General features: G+C 48.3%; 1 protein-coding gene across 3 annotated transcripts in view; it reads left to right on the forward strand.

Annotated features, from left to right (window-relative positions):
* IL2RA (interleukin 2 receptor subunit alpha) overlaps positions 1-21,644 on the forward strand; it is a 44,739-nt gene that overhangs the window by 22,905 nt on the left and 190 nt on the right. The window contains exons 2-7 of one of the 3 annotated variants that reach the window (XM_032881646.1): positions 8,806-9,006; positions 11,512-11,607; positions 13,612-13,827; positions 15,347-15,433; positions 15,985-16,056; positions 17,223-17,289. In XM_032881646.1, coding sequence (XP_032737537.1) covers positions 8,806-9,006; positions 11,512-11,607; positions 13,612-13,827; positions 15,347-15,433; positions 15,985-16,056; positions 17,223-17,289 — 739 coding nt within the window. The remainder of the gene's footprint in view (positions 1-8,805; positions 9,007-11,511; positions 11,608-13,611; positions 13,828-15,346; positions 15,434-15,984; positions 16,057-17,222; positions 17,290-21,644) is intronic. The other 2 variants (XM_032881649.1, XM_032881647.1) reach the window with 2 other exon arrangements.

Consider the following 21,644-nt stretch of genomic DNA (forward strand, 5'->3'; position numbering starts at 1 on the left):
ACAGTGAAAAGAGAAGAGTGTCTTATGTTTCCTCACTCTCACCCATCCTTCTCCCCAGACCTGTCCGGCCGTACAGGGCAGAACAAGGAAGCTCTAGTTGCCGTCAGCCATGTCCCAAAAGCACCCAAAGAGGGTTGCACTTCAGTTGAGCAGGAAGTGCCTGGAGGCAACAGATCTGCAGATACCCCAGGGGAAGATGCCCCCGATTCTGCTTCGGGGACAGTGACGAAGGTGAAGTGTGAGAAGGAGGAGAAACACATGGCATCCAGCCTGTGTCTTTCAAATCACCATTCAGAGCAAAACTCCAGCACAAGATGTGGAACACTTTCAGGGTCAGAAAAGCGTAATTTAACTCCCTCTCAGTACACGACAAAGCCCTTGGGATTTTCAGGATTAATAACACGTTGTCTCTTTTCCCCTCTGTGTACACAAAAGTACAAGAGCTAAAAGGCAAGGCCACATGGATAATACACCTCTGCGCCTGCCCAGAACTCTCATCCTCGGAGCCCCATTTTTCAAGCTCTGAGCATTTGCCGCCACATTCCAATGTCAAGTTAGTAATCTGAAATTTTCCTCCACTCCATAGGAAGCAGACACTTGACTCTCAGGAGAGAAAATGACATCTAAATCCAGAATGAGACCAGTACCAAAAAATTACAAAGAGGAAACTTCCCCTATCCACCTTCTAAAGAAAATTCTAGAAAGAAAAAAAAACAAAAAGAAAGAAAAGGAGAGGAGAGGAGAGGAAAAAGAGAAATGAGATTTAAAAAAAAAGAGAAAAGAGAAAAGGAAAGTTGTGTCTGCTCCTAAGCTTCCAGGCCCACTGTGGTGTGAGCCAGAAGAAGGGGTACAACTGAGAGCACAGAACAGTATCTTTTTTTTTTTTTTTAAAAGTCAGAGCCGCCGGTAGAAGAAAGAAATGTATCTGGAAAGGGAAAAGCCCCTGTTAGCTGAATTTCAAGAAAGGATATTCCAAATTTTTAATGAGCAAACTTAGGGAATGGCTGTGGCTGCCATGCTGTGTGGGGAGAAGGTTTGTAAGTAATCGTTTGGGGAAAAGTATTTAAAGACATTGGGCTGCGTCACATACCCAGAACTCTCCTTCATTACTCCTGTGCAAGATTTCAGAATAGACAGTGTTTGTGATTCTTCTTCTGTTTTCTAGATGTTTGCTGCTTTTTTTGTTTTGTTTTTTCTTTAATGATACCTAGGAGAGCTAAAAATATCCCAGACTTACTCCTATTAGACTAAAAAGAACGAGTGTTTCAGGGCCATCTTTCCCACATGCTTATACCTCCCACTTTCTTCAGATGCCGTCTGCAACACCCTTGGCAAGGCATTCTAGGGAAAAGGATTATAGCCAAGTTCTTCACCTGTTCTTAGCTATAGATCAGAGCATTTCAGTGTTTCTAAATTCCAGGAAAGGTGCTTCTTTGAAAATGAAGTCTGAGGGAGAAAGAAATTCTGGAACTTCCCTTGTCCCCACATGATGGATGTCCTCAGATAGTCAAGCTAATTGTGATGACTCTGGGAATTTCCATGGTCTTATTTAGAAGAGCACATCAGTGTGTAATTCAATAGTTTTTAAGGACACAAAGTTGCTTCAAAGGCAATTTTCCCTAAAAAAAGATTTAGGTGTTTAGAAGTATTCTTGGTTCCTGATTACGTCATCAGATTCCAAATGCATCTGAGGTCAATCCTTGATTATTTGTGCTAATGAGTCATTACAAGAGTTGCTAAGTATACTTCTTACTGATTTTCCTGAGGCCAAACTATAGTGAAATGCCATTCTCAAGTGCACAACTTGATGAGTTTTCCAATGCACACACCCACATAACCAACACTTCCATCACCGCTGGCTTCCCGCCGGCCCCACGCACCACGAGCAACCAGTCCTCTGATTTCTTTCTGTATCTAGTCCTGTCTTTCCTCGAACTTCCTACAGACGGAATCAAACTGTATGCATGATTTTGTGCATGTCCTCTTTCATTCAACACAGTATTTTTGAGATTATTTAAAGCCACTATAAATATCTTGTATAAGTTTCTTGTAAACCTGCACTTTCACTCCACTGAGATAAATACCTCGGAGCGGAGTGGCTGGATCCTATGATGGGCGGATACACAGTTACCTTCCCTAAAAAAACAAAAACCAAACAACTCTCCGCTCTCTGAGGAATGGTAACATTTCACACTCCCACCGTCCCGTGAGAGCGCTCTGGTACCTCTACCTCCTCTCTTCTGTCGTTGTCAGTCTTACCTGTTCTAATGGAATATTCCGTGGTCGTCTCCCACGTGCTTTTCTTGCTGTCTACCGATGTGAGGCGTCCTTCCACGTGTTTATGGATAATCATCTGTCTGCTTTGGAAGAGTGACTTCTTCCGGTCTTTGCCCATCTGTTTATTGGGTTGTTTGCCTTTTAGGATTGATTGGTAGTTCTTTTGAGAATGTGGACATGGTTTTTTGGTCAGAAGTGTGTGTTGCAAACATATGCTCCCGGTCTGTCACTTATTTTTTCATTTTCTTAGTGTCTTGGGATGACCAGAAGTTTCTGATTGACTTTTTGCTTACAGTTGGTAGGTTGTAGGTCGTCTCTAGGAAATCTTGGCCTATCCCTAGTTTGCAAAGCTGTTTGCCTTCACGGACCCTTAGAAGCTTAATAGTTTCAACTTTTATGTGTATACCTAACCTGGATAAATCTAAGGTATGGATTTTTTATATTTAGGTATATAATAAAACTAATTTTTGTATGTGAAGTAAGCTTCTTTTCCCCCATAAATTTATCCATTTGTCCCAGAGCATTTGCTGAGAAGATTTTCCCGCCCCCGTTGATCTGCCATAACATATTTATAAAACAATTAGCTGAATGTACATGTATGAGTCTATTTCTGGCCTTTCTCTTCTGTCCCATTGTCTATCCTTCTACCAAAATACACTGTCTTGGTTACTGCAGCTTTATAGAAAATCTTGGTATCAGATTATGTGAACTCTCTAAATTTGTGCATTCTTTTTAAGATCGTCTTAGAAATTCTGGTCTGCTGTATTTCCAAAGAGGTTTTAGAATCAACTTGCCAAATTTCTACCAAAAAGTGTATTGGATTTTTTAAAATTGTAACTGCATTGAATCTGTCAATCAATGTAAGGTGAACTGATGTCCTTTTTAAAAAAATGAATCCTCTAATCCATAAACATTGTACATTTTTCCATTTATGTAGTTCTTTAATTTATGTTGGTAATGTTTCAGAGTTTTCAGTTCAGCAGTCTTGCAAGTTTTTGGTAAATTTATTCATGAGTATTTTATTTTTTGATGCTATCATAATTGAAATTGTTTATAAATTTTTAGTTTTCTAATTGGTCGCTTCCAGTATACAGAAATAACTGCCAGTGATTTTTTTTAAAGATTTTATTTATTTGACAGACAGAGATCACAAGTAGGCAGAGAGGCAGAGAGAGAGAGGGGGAGAAGCAGGCTCCCTGCTGAGCAGAGAGCCCAATGCGGGGCTCGATCCCAGGACCCGGAGATCATGACCTGAGCCAAAGGCAGAGGCTTAACCCACTGAGCCACCCAGGCGCCCCACTGCTAGTGATTTTTGTATATTAAGACTGCTAAATTTACCAAGTTGTAGTAGTTATTTTTCAGATTTCTTAGTAATTTTATATAAGCAATCAAGTCATCTGTGAATACTATTTATTTTGAAATCTACTTTCTGATATTAACATAGCTGCACCCATTTTCCTATGCAGATCTCTGCGTAATATATCTTTATATATATTTTGTTTTCAATCTATTAGTGCCTTTGTATTTAAAGTATGCTCTCTTGTAGGCAGCACCGGGATTGGGGCCTGCTGTTTTATCCAGTCTGAAAGTGCCTATCTTTTAATTTATGTGTTTGGAGTATGTTTCATACAGTTACCGATATGGTTGGCTTTAGGTCTCCCCTTTTGCTACCCTGTTTCCCAGGTGTCCCATTTGGTTTTATATTCTTCCATTCTTCCTTTTCTCTCTTAATTTTGGCTAACCAAGGGGTGCCTGGGTGGCTCAGTCATTAAGTGTCTGCCTTCAGCTCAGGTCATGATCCCAAGGTCTTGGGATCGAGCCCCGCATCGGGCTCTCCCCTCAGCAAGAAGCCTGCTTCTCCCTCTCCCACTCCCCTTGCTTGTGTTCCCCTCTCTCGCCGTGTCTCTCTCTGCCAAATAATAAATAAAACCTTTTTAAAAAAATTTTTGGCTAATGAAAAAAGTATTTTAATACTCTATTTTGTGTCTTTTAGTGCCATGTTGGCTACCCTCTCTGTGTTGTTACTCGCCAGCTTCCCTGAGCTTTTCGGGAGGCATCCCTAACTCACCACACTCTCCTTGGATTTAGTATCATATCGTTCTGCGTACGAGAACTATACGATAGAAACATCTACTCACCCCAACTTCTACACTGCACTTGTTGCATATTTTACATTGACATATGCAATAACACTGGCCATGCATTCTTATTATTTTTATTTTAAATACTTCTCTTTCAAAGAAATTAAAAGATGATCTTCCACTTACCTAAATACCTACCGGCACACCACTCTTCCCTGCGGATCTGTATTTCTAACTGTGGTAAGATCCACATGCTTGAAGAATTTCCTTTCAGCATTCTCTTTCAGAACACAGGTGTGCTGGTTATACATTCTCTAAGCTTCCATTTATCTGAAAATACATTAATTTCATCTTCATTTTCGAAAGATATTTTTTTCTAGGTAGAATTCCAGGTTGAGAGGCTTTTTTTTTTTTTCCTTTTTTACGACTTTGGATATGTTCTACCATTATTTTCTAACTTGCGTTGGTTCCTTATTTCAGTGAAATAATGTCAGCCATTATTCACTATTGTTTCCTGTATGCAGTGTGTCCTTTTCCCTCTGGCTACTTTCAAGATGTTTCCACTAGCTTTAGTTTTCAACAGCGTGGCTACGATGTATCTAGGTTAGTTTTTTTTAATATTTGTCCTGCTTGGAATTCGTTGCTTGAAGCATCTTAGACCTGTAAGTCAACATTTGTCCTCAAATTTCAGACATTTTTGGCCATTATATCTTCAAATATTTGTTCTGCTCCATTCTTACTCTCCCACTGCTATGGGACTTCAGTTAAATCTGATAGGCTATCTGATATTATCCCATAGGTTACTGAAGGTCTAGTCAAATTTTTTTCTCTGTGCTCATCAGTTCAATAATTTCTATTGCTCTGTCTTCAAGGTCTGGTGAAGCTCTTTTCAGATATGGTAATTTTCAGTTCTAGAATTTTTATTTGGTTCCTTCTTATACTTTTCATTTATCTTCTGAGATCTCTTATTGATTCACTCATTATGGCCGTGTTTCCTTGGAATTGGTAGTTGACAATTTTTTTCTTAAAGGGCCAGAGAGTAAATATTCTCAGCCAGCCCAGACCTCTAGTCTCTGTTGCAAACACTTAACTCTTGTCTTTACCACACAAAAGCAGCCACAGAACAAATGTAAACGAATAAGTGTGGGTTTGTCCCCATAAAGCTTTCTTTATAAAAATGAATGGCAGCCGATTGTCTGCTAATTCCAAAATCTGGGTCATTTTAGATTCTAATTGACTCTTTTTTTAAAAAATGGGTCACATTTTCCTATTTCTTCACATGTCCAGAATTTTTAAAAACTTGCTGGATGTTATAAATTACACATTTTAGAAGGTCTGGAATATGTCGTCTTCCTTTCAGAGGCATTACATTTTGTTCTTACAGGCCCTTCAGTCCCGGGTGCATCCTCCTGTCAGCTTTGGTCTTACACTTCATGAGGATGGGTCTGTGTGGGGGAGTGTCCAAAGTCCAGCTATGCCAGCAGCCTAGAACCCTTTTTCCCTCCTCAGGTCCGTGAGACCATGGCTCTGCTTGGGTTCCACTTTGGTGCCATTTGGCAGGAAAGTGGCCGTGAGGGACTCCATGGCAATGGTGGGGTTCACGTCACAGTTCCCTCTTCTTGAATGATACAGTGCTGCCCTGCCTCTTACTCAATGCCTGGAAACACCTTTTTTGCACATTCTGTCTGGTTTTAAAGTTGTTTCAGCAGTAGGATAAGTTTGGGTACCAAAATTTTGCCATGGCTGGAAGCAGAAGTCGTCGTTGATTTCCCCCCCTTCAATTATTTCATCTTGCTCAGGGAATATCCATTGCTTCTAAGTTGTTGTTGTTGTTGTGAATTGACTTTATGGTTTAAAACAGTGTTAGGTTCACAACAAAACCAAACAAAAGGTACAGAGATTCTTCACATACTCCGGACCTCATTCATGCATAGCCTCCCACGTGATCATATTGTCAGCCCCCACCAGGTGGTACCTGTCTTTCAGTGGATGAACCCTCACAGACACGCCAGCCATCATCACCGGGTCCACAACAGACATCGGGCTTCACTATTGGTGTCGCACATTCTGTGGGTTTGAGCAAGTGTATAATGACACGCACCCACCAGTATAGTATCCTACAGAGTATTTTCACTGCCTCGAAAATCTTTTGTATGCTGCCTATTCACTTCTCCCTCCTCCCTAACACCTAGCCTCCAGGATCTTCTTACTGTCTCCATAGTTTTGTCTTTTCCAGAGTGTCGTATAGTTGGAACAACACAGAATATAGCATTTTAAGTTGGCTTCTTTCACTTAGGAATATGCATTTAGGTTTCCTCCATGTCTTTTCATGGCTTGATAGCTCATTTCTTTTTAGCACTGAATACTATTTTATCGTCTGGATGGACCAGAGTTCATATATCCCTTCACCTACTGAAGGACAGCTCCACGTAGCTTCCAAGTTTTGGCAATCACGAGTAAAGCTGCTAGAAACATCCATGTGCGGATTTTTGTGTGGACGTAACTTTTCAATTCCTTCGGTGAATACCAAAAAGTGTGCTTGCTGGTATACAGCAAAGCAGTTGACTTTCGTACATTAGCTTTGTATCCTACAACCCTGCTGAAGTTGCTTATTGGTACCACAAGGGTTTTGTCTATTTTTCTAGATTGTCTACAGAGGCAATCATGTCATCTGCAAGAGAAAGTTTTACTCTTTCCCAATCTATACAACTTTTAATTCCTTTTCTTTTCTAATTGCATTAGCTAGGACTTCCAGCACCGTGTTGAAAAGTGGTAATGAGAGGGAACATCGTTGCCTTGTTCTTTATTTTTAAATTATTATTGTGCATATCTTATCTTAGCAATAGATTCACTTTCTGATACTCAAAACATAGGTTGGTTCTGATGTACAGGAGGTACAGTGACTGGTCCTAGGGATGCAGGCTGTGCAGAGAGATGACCTCTCGCAGGAGATAAGGGTTAAGGTGAACTTCAGTCCCGCCTCTATCTGAATTACCATTCTCCTTTCCTGGACAGAGGCAAAAAGGAAGGAAGAAGAACGGGCATTTGTTCTATGTCTCTTATGTGTGGGGCAGTCTCCAAGTTACCTTTATATGTCATTTCATGCAATCTTTAAAACAAACAGTAAAATGGTGATGATGATTATACTACCCAGTTTATAGAAAAAGTGGCCAAGCCTTTGAAAAGTAAAAACAAGAACACTCTATAGCTATTAAGCTGGTAGGGCTAGGATCTAGAAGCTAATTTTTCTCCCCTTTCTATCATGCTACCTTTCTTGCCTTATTATGGTGATTTTTATGATGACCAGTATCTTTCAGTGTGTATGTTACATGTCCCTTTCCAATCACTGGCTCTCTGAGCCTTTCATATTATTTCCACTTAGACCCTTCTTGGTGAGAGGTGGGTGAGCTGTCCTCCCTCTCCTCGCCCTCTATGATTCAGGAGATCAGGGGTATCCTGAGTCATGGGTGTGGCAAGATCTGGGGCGCAGTGTAAAGACAGAGAGAAGATGCACTCCAGTGGAGGGTTGATTAATGAGCCATCGGCCGACTGTGGTCTGCCAGCAATGAGTGCAGCAACCTGCCTGGATTTGTGCCTGTGCCGGCGAGGGGCGAGGCGGTCAGTGATGTCTCACCTGTTCCTGTCTCCTGTGATCCTTCCTAGCCACGATCTCCATCCAGCCTGGGGCTTTTCCCTACACATCTAATCTCTCAAAGCAGGACTTGCTGTAAGATACACAATGGAATCATTTTTCTGATTTGAACAGCACATTTTTCCCCTTACTACTTGGGCATTTGGCTACTATTTCAGGTGCCCTTGGTGAGAAACCAGTGTCCTTTTTTGAAGGGGGGTGAGAAAGGGTCAAGTCCTTGTGGTATGAGAAGGGATTTGGAAAACTCAGAGGTGGGGAGGTGGGTGAAAAATACACATTACCTACTTGCCAGACTTTGGGTGGAGCCCTTTACATATATTTCTCCAAAAAAAAAGAAAAGAAAGAGAGAAAGAAAAGGAAATGAAAGGAAAGTGGTACAGAATCACTAATTATAGAAATTCTGACAATCCTTATTTCCTGAAAAGTAGTTCTTGCCCACACGTGTCCCTCAATTAAATTTATATGACTTTCCTCCCTTCCTTTCCTCATATCCTTTAGTCCCCTTCTCTCTTTCTATACTTGTTCAGCATGAGGCATATTCAGAATAAAACCTCATTTGCTTCTATTCATTTAGTTTGAAATAAATTGTAATTTGGAGGGGAGCTCTGTTGAGGTCAAAGTCTGAACCGTCTCTGATACAAAGGTTTCTAAAGGACAGTGGCGACAACCTTTGTTTCTTTCTGGGAAGAGGTGGGGTACACATAAATCCTTTAAAGAGAGCCAAGAAATGTGGGATGGGATCATCCAAGGGTCCGTGTGTGAGCGTGAGAGTGGAGCCTCCCTAACCTGAAACAGGCCTCTTTTTCTCTGCAGACCTTTGTGATGACAACCCGCCGAGCCTCAAGCACGCCGCGTACAAAGCCCTCGAGTACAGGACCGGCACGATGCTAAATTGTGGATGTGAGAGAGGCTTCCGCAGGCTAAACAGCGTCATGCGTTGTGCAGGAAACTCTAGCCACGCTTCCTGGGAAAACAAATGCCAGTGCGTCAGCACATGTAAGTGTTTCCTTTTGTAACATGGAGGGAAGGAGAAGAACTCCAGCAGGAGGACACAGAGCGTCAGCCCTACAGACGAAAACCCACCTGCCCAAACTCTGCAATAACTCACCTCAACGGTTCCTGGAAAATCATTCACTCAACAAATATTTAAGGTGTGCCTCCCGGTTCCAAGGACTGATCTAGGCCCTCAGGATACCCAGCGCTCAAAGAATTTATATTTTGCAGGGGGAGAGGGAACAGACATTATACTAATCGTTACTGAACACTTTGAAAATAAGTCGAATTCATGGCAATATAAATGTACTTCATGCCACCAAACTACACATTAAAAATGATTCACAGGGTATGTTTTATGCTATGTATATCTCATCACAATTTTTTAGACATAAAAACTTAAAAAGACTGGTCAGAATGAGCCCATATAAAGAATCAGAAAAATAATAACCATCCCGGTGAGTATCTACCCATAAGGCTACACCAACTCTTAAGCATTTTGCTTTCGGAAGCTCCCACCTCATGCCACCCACAGGCTGCCTGGTGCCAGCAGTCCATCCTAGCTCCACCCCCAGCACTATGGCGACCTGATTTCCCAACAACTCCCCAAGATGCCTCCGTGCCCTTGCCTCTCAGGGTCCATCCCCACAATCCTAAGGAGGAAGCTCTGGGTAGAAAAGTGGAGGTAGTGGGCGAGACATTTCCTTCCCTGATAAGAGTAAAGAGGGAAGAGAAGCTCATATTACTGAGTTGAAGAGTCTTATCTATTACGGATATTTTCTTTTTTTTTTTAAGATTTTATTTATGTATTTGAGAGAGAGAGAGAGCACAAGTGGGGTGAGGGGCAGACGGAAAAGCAGGCTTCCTGCTGATCAGGAATCCCGATGCGGAGCTCGATCCCAGGACCCAGGGATCATGACCTGAGTGGAAGGCAGACCTTAACCGACTGAGCCCCCAGGTGCCCCTGTTACAGGAATGTTCAATGTGGCTGCCATGAAGTCTTTGAGACATTTCTTCAGAGGACAAATCCATGGTCAAGCAGAAAGGATTGTCTGCCCAGGGTCTTCCCAGCCCAATGTCAGGAGCTGGCATTCCAGAGTGTGAGAAATATTCCCCCAAAGAGCCCCCACCCCAGATGCCCCCTGCCCCCCCACACTCGTTCCACTACCGCAAGACCCTGGCTGCCCTGGGGGAGCGAGGGGAGTATCAAGCCCAAAGGCAGGTCAGGCTGGTGTGGGGCGGGGCTCCGAATCTGTGGGTGGCGGGTGCGGAGCAGAGAGGAAGAGGAGGAAGAGGAAGCTGTTCCCTTTGAATGGCTTATTTCTGGACTTTATAAGCTGGCTTGGGAGCCTCATGGCTCTCACTGCAGGACAGGATTGGAACCGGCAGTGGACTAAGGGTCCTGAACCCCATCGCTGCTGGCGGGGGCGAGCACAGAAGCCTGAGCACCCCCACCCTCACCTACCGACCCCCGAGACAGTAGGCCGGTCGCCTTCCCAGAGTGGAATGTGGAGGGCATGACCCCCCGAGGGGCTTTCAAGACCTAAGTTGCGCTGACTTAGCTCTTCTGTGCTCTCCACAGAGTCCTGAAAGCTCTCTCACAAGCCCAATTTCTCTACCGGGTCCCTTGTCTCTGTGATACTGGAACATGGCGAAAAGTGGTGGGTCTGTTTGTCCTTCAATGCTTCAGCCCTGGGGACGGGGTCTGGGAGCTACAGCGAGTTCTGTGCCGGCCACCCCAGGCACGGGCTGCAAGGTCTGAAGACCGCTGCTGACCCGCTGCCTTTTCTCCCAGCAGACCCTCCCCAGACCCTCAGCGGGAACCCCGAGCCCGGCTCGGCGGTGCCCATACTCAGCTCCTTGGCTGAAGTCTTCACAACAGAGAGGAGTGATAGGAGGCTTCCCTCGTCCTTGCTCTACGACGGAATCCCTTACCTCTTAAGTGAACTGCTGTAGGGAAACGGAATTCCTCGCAGCCATCGTGCCCACGCCCGCGTGCAAGGTTGGCAGGTGGGTGGGCAGAATGGAGTTCCGTTTGGGGAAACCCACACGCACCAGACAACCTCTCGGTTCCTTCAGAAACACGTTCTGGGGGCGCCTGGGTGGCTCACTCTGTGAAGCATCTACCTTAGGCCAGATAATGACCCCAGGGTCCTGGGCTGGAGCCCCGTGTCGGGCTCCCTGCTCAGCGGGGAGTCTGCTTCTCCCTCTGCCTCTGCCTGCCTCTCTGCCTGGTTGTGCTCTCTCCCTCCTTCTCTCTAAATAAATACAATCTTAAAAAAAAAAAGAAAGAAAAAGAAAAGAAACACATTGTGAGTCACTGATGCTCATGGGGAGGTCCCACTGGGAGCACCCCAAGGGCAGGGGGTGTGTGTGGCTCCTCTTTGTAACCCCTGCACCCCCATACTGCCTGGCGGTGGAAAGACACACGTCGAATAAATGAATACCAAAGAGCATCTTCTATTTTAAGCCTCTGTGAAGTTATTTGCTTCTGTCTATACCCTCTAGCCTCCAAGAGAACAGAAAGACAAGTGACTCCCAAACCCGAGGAAGAGAAGGCAATGCAGAGCCTAACGCTGCCCGGGGACCAAGGGAACCTTCCAGGTAAGAGGCGGGTCTGCACAGCGGTCTGGCCGCCTCCCAGGCCGACCCTGCTCCTGCGGGCGCACCCTGTGCCCCCCGCGGGAGGGACTTCTGGTCCACCATCCTCTTCTTACAGGATGTCAGGGAAGCGAGAACATCTGTGCGGTGTTTACAGGCTCTAGGGCCACTAGCCTTTCCAGCCTGCGCAGGCTCTGGGCTGCCTCCCGCTCCAGGAGCTGAGCCCAGCAGCCCTGGGCTCAGGTCAGCTCAACCCGGTGCAACTGAACTGAGTTCAAAAGCATGTATGATGCGACTCACGGTGCCCGGCCCTGCAGACCGCGGTGTCAGCTCTCGAGGAAATGCGCTTGTTTTCCCTTCAGTACAAGACAACAACTGCCAGCCAAGCACCTTACCTCAAAATGTTGCTTATAAACAGGGGTGTGAGACCTGCTGGGCTATGCTGGGGAGCACTAAGGCCACCGACAGACAACTCCAAGCTAATGGGATGCGGGGGAGCGAGCAAGACTCCAAACGAGCCTCGCTCAGATCAGGTCCTCAGGTCACGAGGACACAGAGCCCGTTAGGAAAACCTGAGTTTTGGGGGGACCTACCAACTTTTACAAGACCCTCTTGTCCTGTGCTAATTTTATTATTTTAAGTTAAACAGAAGTTAAAAGACGGTTACACTCACATTTAGGAGTAAGGTCTTACTCAGGATCTTTCTACTGATCACCTTTTTAAAACTAATTTTAATTTATTTGCAGCTTCCAATATATATAAAAAAACAAAAGACAAATCGAGGGGCACTGTTGCAATATCGTACTTTTTATCTTGGACCTCCAACTTCGGGCTGACTGGCATTTCAAAACACATTTAATTGTTCATTTTCCTCTCTTTTTCTCATATTACCCTGAACAGTTATTTCAAGGTTTTTACGGAAGTCAAAGTTTGTTGTCCTTATTCAGGAGATGACCAGCCACTGGTTCTGGCAGACCCTCTTAATGGGATGTTTTCATTTAAGAGAAGCAAACGTCATTTAAACAGGTTCCGACCATTACAGATTTTATTGGCTATAAAAGAAATTTTCTTCTGAGACTAAACCTAAGTTCAGCCGTGATCTGGAAGGTGCTACACTAGAGCCGATCCCGTGGGACAGGTCAGCTCTCCTCTTGCTGCCGTGGGCTTCCCTCTGGGGCAGGGGGTTTATGTGTAAGACACTTTTAAAGGTCATATTGGGTATTCGGACCGTGGAAGGTCTGGAAGGCCAGAACCCACGTCTGGGGAGAGAGGGTACATGTGCTTCCATATATGCAGATGTGGGGTTGGGTAGGGCACCCCGAGAATAAAACAGAGCAGGACATGATCCCTGGGGTCAAAGACCATTCAGGCTTGGCCTTTAGCTGGGCGAGTGGAAGGTTTGAGGCCATGGAGAATTTCAGAGGCCTTGGCAGGGCTCACACAGAGCAGGCTTTAGGCATGGTTTGATCAGAGATCAGGTTCCATTTCCCCGAGCTTCTCTCAGCCCTCCCCTCCCTCTGGTGTTGGCTCTATCTCCAGTTCTTCCACCACAGCCCCAAGAGGACCAGCAGCCACCACCCGAGGAAGGACCTCCTCGCTTAGAATGGACACCGGGGGTGGGCTTCACCTTCCCTTGGCCGCAGTGGGCTTGAGCCTACCTTTATCCCTCAGCTGAGACTGCCCCCCTCACTGCTAAGAACTTACGAGAACCCTCGCCATCACAAGGAGCCGCTCATTGCCCTGGGCTCCTCAGTGACAACACTCAGGACATTGTGCCTCCAGACGCCGTCTTCATTCAATCGCTCGCCCCCTCCCGCGGGAGGGGCAGGGTCTGGGTGCCTTCCCTCGCTCGAAGTGCCTGGCAATGTTCCTGACACACAGACTTCTCAGCGCAAATTGGTGCAATAAAAGAAAGAAAGAATGAACAGTAAGATCCGATGTCCGGTCTCCAGCAAGAGGCGACTCGGGTTCACGGGACGCCTTCCAAACTTCCTGTCCCTGTTCCAGGTCACTGCAGGGAGCCTCCTTCCTGGGACCACGAAGATTCAGAGAGAATCTACCACTTTGTGGTGGGGCAGACGGTTCACTACCAGTGCGCGCCGGGATTCAGGGCCCTGCGGAGAGGTTCTGCCGAGAGCGTCTGCAAAACTGTCTCAGGGAAGACCCAGTGGACGCGGCCCCAGCTCAAGTGCATAAGTGACAGGGAGGACGGTCAGTTCCCAGGTACGGAGGCACCCGCGTGGGCCTGTGCCCCTGCTTTTCCCACTGGGCTGCGCGGAGTGGAATTCCTGGCCCGCCAGCTCCGTGACTGCAGGCAAACCACTCCATCTCCTCGGGCCTCTGTTTTCTCTCATTCTAGAAAATACACCAGATACACTAAGGTCCCTATCACCTCAGGCTCCCTGCACCCTGAGTGCGGATAAACGGTAGAAGGTGGAAGAGGAGGGAGATCTCTCGAGCGTTCACTGGAGACAGTGCTGCCCCTTCCTAGCCGATCCTGACATCTGACCTCTTCTAAGCTACCAGAACTTTCTCTCATTCAAAAGGGCAAGGCAGCCTGCCACACATGCACTTCTAATTACGGATATGTAACGTGAACTCATTATGTGTCCAGCGGTCCACCGTTAGCACACTCCTTCTCCTCGTGCAATGCCCCTCCGAGCTTTGGTAAAAGTGCCGGTGTGCAGGGAAGGGGCTGAGTCAAGCAGGGATGTGATCATGTGTATGTGTGCGCACGTGCGCACACACACACACTCATTCAGACATGCGTGCACCCCGCCTCTGCGGAGGTCTACGATTTTCATTCTGAAAGCGTACTACTATTTTTACAACCCAAAGCCGCTCAGATTTAAACATCAGTGTTACAGGTTTCTCAGCTCACGCCCGTTGGTTCAGAACTCTCCCCGGAGTTTCCCGGGGTGAAATCTGAAACCGCCCCCATACACTGAGAGCGCAGGGAGAGACCAGAGAAAGAGGCGGGCCACCGCTGGCAGGTGGCGGTTTGAATAAGCAGAGGAACTTACACATGGGGCTAGTGTGGGGCAGCAGAAAGAGGCATGGACACCAGAGCTCGGCCACCGGATCTTACAAGTTTATAACGAAGCCTTAACGGGGTTAGTCACTGATGCTCTGCAGGTGTTCTCGATGTCCCATCGATAGCTCCAGGCTGTGTCCTTGGAGCAGCCTCTGGGAGCGGGAAAGGCAAGCGGGGCCCGTATTCTGAGCACAGGGACGGGGGTGAGGGGTCAGCTGGCACTTGCATCCTTCTGATGACATTCCCCGACCGTGTGCTGGCAGGGAGCCACGTGGCTGGCCGGGCGCCTGTTGCATGTGTCCCCTCCCGTGTCAGAGGATGGGAGGGCAGGGTCCCGGGTAACTGGAAACACCCACAAAGGGCAGGGAACCTGTCCCTGAGAGAAGCTGTCCTTTTGTGCGTTTCTACTTCATTTGCTGTTTCGGGGCACTTGGGCACGGACGACCTGTTTCCAAGCCACTGGTGGAGACCAGGGCTGACCAGGAAGCTGGGGAAGGAGAGGCTGCTCGGGGTCCCACAGCGCCAGGGTCAGGGTCAAAAGTCCCTCTCGCCCGGGGGTGCTGGGGCCGTTCCCGCGTGCCTGTGGCCTGTTGTAGAGGGGCAGGACCCCCAGACCACGTCGGAGAAGGGCGATCCGCACCCCACTGAGGGTGGCCGGGTCAGCTGAGGACCCCTGCGTGCCCCACCTTCATCACTCCCTCTCTCCAGCAGATGACGAAGAGGAGCCTGAAGCAAGCACCCTCGCGCCCCCTGGGAGAGACACTTCCCGTCCCTTGATGACGGCAGGTACTACAGGTAAGGCTGGCGTTTCTGGGACGGCGATGAGAGCTCGGCCCTGAAGCCACCAGGCAGGAGAGGGAAGACAGGGGGCCTGGGGCAGCCCCTCCCACAGCCGGGTCAGTGAGGCCACCCGCCCCTCTGACCTCCCAACCCTCAAACAAGTCCAAAGCAGGGCCCCTGGGTCTCAGTCAGCTGGGCTTCTGTCTCTTGGTTTCGGCTCAGGCCGTGATCTCAGGGTCATGCGATCGAGCCCCGTGTCCAGGTCTGTGCTGGATACAGTGGGTTTAAGTTTCTCTCTCTCCCTCTGCCCTCCCCTCTGCTCTGTCTCTCTTTCTCTCTCCAATAACTAAATAAATCTTTACAACAAATAAACATGTCAAAAGCAAGGGTCAGGACCAGGAGAAGCCAGGCTGAGGACGGCACGTCGACACGGAAGGCGGCGTGCTGGTCCGTCCCTCGCCCTCCCCCAGGCTCCGAGGCTCTAGCTTGCGAGAGGCCCCACCCTCCCCAGCGAGCGCGGCCTGATACGCAGCACAACCGAGCACCTTCTCCTCTCTCGTGCACAGATTCCCACAAGCACACAGAAGTGGCTACCACGATGGAGTCCTTCCTGTTCACCTCCGAGTACCAGATAGCAGGTGGGTCAGGGGCTCGTGGCTCCCGTGGACAAAACGCAGCCCAGAGCCTGTGGGATATGTTGCTTGGTGGTCTGGGGCGACAGACGGTCGGTCGGTTGGCTTAAAACGACCCCCTCCTGACCCTGTCTAGTAGTCCTACGAGTAAAAGACTAACCCAGACACGAACGGCACAAACTCACCGCCGTCGGTCCCAGTGAGTGCGGTGGGAGGGCTCAAAGCAGCACCGAGAGCTCCTCCAGGACGGACCCGCAATGACAAAAGATCCCATAAACCTCACAGTGGTTTCCTGGTAGGAGAGAAAAACGGGCTTTGAGAGGAGGAGAAAAAACCGAGCTCACAGAAACAGAGAGCAGAGCGGGGGTGGCAGGGACTGTGGGTGGGGGAAGCTGGGAGACGCTGGTGGAAGGACAGAGACTCCGGTTAAAGGACGACTCGGTCCCGGGGAGCTGGTGGACAGCGTGGGGACTCTGGTTAACAGTGGGGTGTCGTAGGCCCCGAAACTGGCTAAAGGAGTAAATGTGCAGTGTTCTCACCGCGAAAAGGACCCGGCAGACAGGAGGGCTGGTGGGAGGTGTGAGGGCTGCGGCCCCAGCGTGGTGTGATGTGTACTCACGGCAGACCAGTGCCGCGCACGTCGTCGGCGTCCGCCCTGCTACACGACTGCGCATCCAGAGAGCTTGGGGGAGAAAAGGGAAAACGGGCTGAGAAGAGCATCCAGGACGGCTGGTTGGCCGGGTGGGGGGCAGGGGGGGCAGGGGCTCCCGCCCGGGGAAGGCAGCATTTGGGGAACTGGAACACTTTCAAGAGAGGCTCGTTGCCCCTTGTGTTCCGAGCTTTCCTTCACCCATCGCAGGCCTCCCCGGTAGCCTCCTTAACCGAGGCCCCTGACCCTTGGTGGAGAGCGTGCTGGTCGGTTAGCTCAGCCTTCCAGAAAGAGCCCAGCCCCTCATGGAAAGGTGCCAAGACCTCTCCCACCTCCCTGGGCTCCAGCCCCGGGCCCGAGCCTCCCAGGAAAGCATGTCGGGGTGGGAGCTGCACTCGAGAAGGGAAGGCGGAAAGGCCAGCGCTCTGGTCTTCAGGAAACCCCTGCTCTGGGGGAATTTTCTCAGGCTGCTTGGGCAGCCCAACCCCGCAGGAGCCTTAATGAACGGCTTCTCTGTTGACAGTGGCTGGCTGCGTTCTCCTCCCGGTCAGCGTCCTCCTCCTGAGCGGGCTCACCTGGCAGCGGAGATGGTGAGTCCCGTGGGGTCAGGGTCACGAAGCCCTGGCCGGAGCTGGCAGGCGGAGCCCGGTGTGCTAAGAGCTCAGGCAGAGAAACCCTCACCCTATCCTCCTACTAACCAGCAGCGGTTTGGGGGATCACAGAGAACTGGTCAACCCACACATCCTCAAAGCAGCTGGCAAGAACCCAAGCATGAGGAAATAGGAAAGGAAAGGAAACTAGCATTGGCTGAGCGCCTACTGTATGCCAGGCTCCATGCGTGTCTAAGGAACATTCCCACAACCTAACTTCTCAGGACATTTGAAAGAGCTGCAGGTTCCCTGATCCAGCAACGCAAACAGGGGTGCATGGCAGAGGCCGAAATAACAGCCCAAATCTAGAGCCCAAGGCCTTTCTGCTCCCGTCACGTGGCTGGAAGGAAACCAAGGGCAGCATCCGCCTGAGTTTTCCTCTCCTGTGCTCCCCGCTTGACCTACTGCAGACACTCAGACCAGCATGCCCTTGACTGGGACATGACCCACGTGTGGCCTTAATTGCATTAACTCGTATTTTCAGCAGTGGTTGCCAATTAGAACCAGGAGAGGCTTTTTTTTTTTAAATACCAATGCTTGCCCTCCAGCCAGGATCCCTAGGACATTGGTGCTTTTTTTTTTTTTCCAGCTGGGTTAGGATTCATCATTCTGACCATTTTATTTTATTTTAAGATTTTATTTACTTATTTGACAGAGCATAGGTAGGCAGAGAGGCAGGCAGAGAGAGAGAGAGAGGAGGAAGCAAGTCCCCCTGCTAAGCAGAGAGCCGATGTAGGGCTCGATGCCAGGACCCTGGGATCATGACCTGAGCCAAAGGCAGAGGCTTTAACCCACTGAGCCACCCAGGCACCCCATTCTGACCATTTTAAAGTGCATAATTCAGTGGTTTTTGGCAATGTTGTATATATGCCACCACTGTCTCATTACACATCAGAACATTTCCATCATCCCAAAAGGAAACCCTCTACTCCCAATTCCGCATCCCCCCCCCACCCGCCAGTCCCTGGAAACCACAAGTCACTTCCCATCCCTGTGGATTTGCCCATTTGGGACATTTCCCACGAATGGAACCATACAGTGTATGACCTTGTGTGACCGAGACACCAGTATTTCCTTAAAGCCCCTCAGGGGCACCAAACACACATGTCCAGCTCTGACAGCTCTGTGCCAGGCCAGCAGCTCCCCAACTTCAGTGGGCTTGCTCCTCAGAAGCTGCTGGAGGGCTTGTTAAAACACGGACTGCCAGGCCCTGCCTCCAGAGCATCTGATTCAGCAGTCTAGGCTGGGGCCTGAAAATCTCCATTTCTAACCCGTTCCCAGGACATCTCGATACCGCTGTTCCAGGCGCCTGACTTTGAGAACCGCTGCACTAGACAGAGAGTATGAAGGTCAAGAGAGTGAATTCGTTTCACACACACAGACACTTTCTCCCTCCCTTTAGGCAGACCTCCTATGTCACTCTCCTGACTCTCTGGGACATCCCTAAAGCACCACCCCCCTTGCCCCCCACCAGTGTGCCATCTAACCAACCTTGACATGAGCTCCCCAGGAAGACCCTGAGAGGACACAGGCTCAACCCTTCCCTCAAATCCCAGAGCTCTTAGATCCTACAGTTAGCCCAGACAGGGGAAACCGGCAGACGTCTTTGATCATTGTATCAGTCACCAGGCCCACAAATACTCCCTGATTTCCCTCATGTGAATCAAAGAGCGCCGATTATGGGGGGGGGCGGGTAAGGCCCCTGGGGTTATTCTATCAGGAATTACTCATATAAAGACCTGACCATCTACCAACTTCTCCATTAGCTGATTCCTGAGGCGTTGTTTTAGGATTATGTGCGATGGGGTGTGTCAGGCGCTCAGGACATTGTGGGAACCCAACATGTGCTCTCCCCTCCCTTTGCTGACAAGACTTAATACCTCCTCAAGGAAATTCTCACTTGGTAGCTTCAAGATGAAAAGCTATTTGGGAGTGGCCAACATTTGGGATTTGTGTTGTGACATAAGGAACAGCCTAAAACTAGATGAGTTCCTGCAAGCTCTCCCAGAATGACCGTCTTCCAGGAGACCCACACTCCTTCCCCAAACAGCCTTCTCCCACCAGGTCTAGCCAGCCCGAGAAGCCTTCCCCAAATCTAATTTTGTCTGATGGTGCCCTCTTGTGGCCACACAGAAATCCTACATGTGACTTTCTTGTTTTTCGTTTTTTTATTTTTGGACCAATTACTAGGGATAGACAGCTGTTGGCTTCCCCTGACTCCTAACAACCAAAAGCCAAAAGCTAAATTTTCATGAATCTTGTGAACCATTTTTAAGCACAGCCATTGTTGAAAATTCAGTATGTAAACATAGTTACATAGATCATATTGAAAACAAAGTTAATACATACTGGAAAGCAGCCACTCTCTAATTACTTAACTGCTTTATTTGTTCTCAGGCTTATTTCAATCTATTGTCTCTATATTATCGAGGCATTGCCACACGATGGTCTGCTACTACACACCTCTTCCCAGTTCTGCGTTCGGTTGTGTCACGTTGGTAGCTAGAAACTGGGCTTGGTGGGAGTCCTGACGCCGTGGAAACAAGCCAACTCCTTCAAAGAGCTGGTTGTTAATCATTTACCAGCACGCCGTTCTAACAGCCTTGCCCAATGTGAGCTCCCAGGACGTAGGAAGGGATCAGACATTCCTGTGGACTCAGTAAGGGCTGGGGAAGGTCTAGGACTATGCTGTCCAATAACACACTAGCCACTGGCCACATGGTGGGTATTTAAGCCTAAACTTAAATAAATGAAACAACATTAAAAATTCAGTTCATCAGTGACACTAGTCACATGTCCAGTGTTCAGTAGCCACAGATGGCCACCTCATTGGACAACACCGATACAAAACATTTCCATCATCAGAAAGTTCTTACAGTACAGAGTTGGCTAGAAACGGTGCTATCAATTCATGAAAGTCACTTAGCACAGTTACTATTATTCTTTTCTGTACCTACTGCCCCCCACATAACTCAAAAAAATGTATAGAATATCTCTTGTATAGATGTTGATCAAAGACTACAAGCTTGCAGTTAGCATGAATGAGTTCTGGGGATCGAATACACAGCATAGAGATCATGGGCAATAATCCTGTATTCTATACTTCAAAGTTGCTAAGAGAATAGATCTTAAATGTTCTCCCAGCAAAAAAGAAATGATCATTATATGACACAGTGGAGGTGTTTGCTAGTGCTACGGTGGTAACTGTGTTGCAATATAGTGATACAGTGTGTTAAAAATACATAAACATGTTGCATGCCACACACTTATACCATGTTACTGTCAATCGTATCTTAATTTAAAAAACAAACAGTATTGCAAGAACATCTGCTTTGTGCCAAGCACTTGCTAGGCCTAAAGATGAATAGGAAGAGGAAAAAGAGAGTTCACGTACAAATTTTTAAAGCCCAAGATTGAGGGGTGGTAGGAGCAAAAAGAAAGGACACTTAATCCTACACGAGGGTGCCAACAAGAGTAGACGGTGCCTACAGCCAGATACAGGAAGTTGCGAGATGGCTGCTCAGCGGCAGGGAGCACGGGGAGAGGTAACGCGGTGTGAATGGATGTGACAATGTCCGGGAGAAGCCAGGCAGCTCTGAACATCAGGTTGTGAGGTGCGTGGGTAGCAGGGACGGCCGTGCTGTGGGGATGGACGGTGAGCACATCATGGAAGACCAGGTCAGCCAGAGGGGCTCAGACCCCACCTGAGGAAAACAGCCACAGAAGCTTGACCTGGGGACAAATGGTAGCACTGGCCCTTCGGACAGTCAGGCTGCGACAGAGGTGAGATGGAGGGGACCTAGGAATCATGGTGGCAGTTATGACGGAATATTTAGAGAGACAAGGTGAGCATGTGGGCACACACTAAAAAAGAGGAAGAGAATCATGAAATACATAAAGGGGGTCAAATGAGCGGGATTTGCCAGCGGATGGGCAGTAAGGGTTAAGGAAGATGGATGCAGCACGGATGACCCCAGATTTTCAAGTATGATGGGGGACCCCTTAGCCTCTTGGTGAAATAAATGCAAACAGCAGGACACCCCTTGGGGCATCAGTCCCAAAGCAGAACCATCCTGTGGTTGGTTCCCTGAGACCCACCCAGCCCTGGAGCAGACAAGGAAACAGAAGATCTGCTCCCGGCACAATGGTTGTTGAATCTTCGAGCTGTAGGAACCAGGGGCAGGCAGTCGGGACCTCTGGAGGCACAGAGAGGCCTTGGGGTCAGATTTCAGGCTGTGGGAAGGTAACAGGACCCCGGGATGGAATTTTAAGTTAGCAGGTCCCCAGGGGTTTAT

This window comes from Lontra canadensis, unplaced genomic scaffold, assembly GCF_010015895.1.
Source record: "Lontra canadensis isolate GAN:19392208 unplaced genomic scaffold, GSC_riverotter_1.0 scaffold76, whole genome shotgun sequence".
Classification (NCBI taxonomy): domain Eukaryota; kingdom Metazoa; phylum Chordata; class Mammalia; order Carnivora; family Mustelidae; genus Lontra; species Lontra canadensis.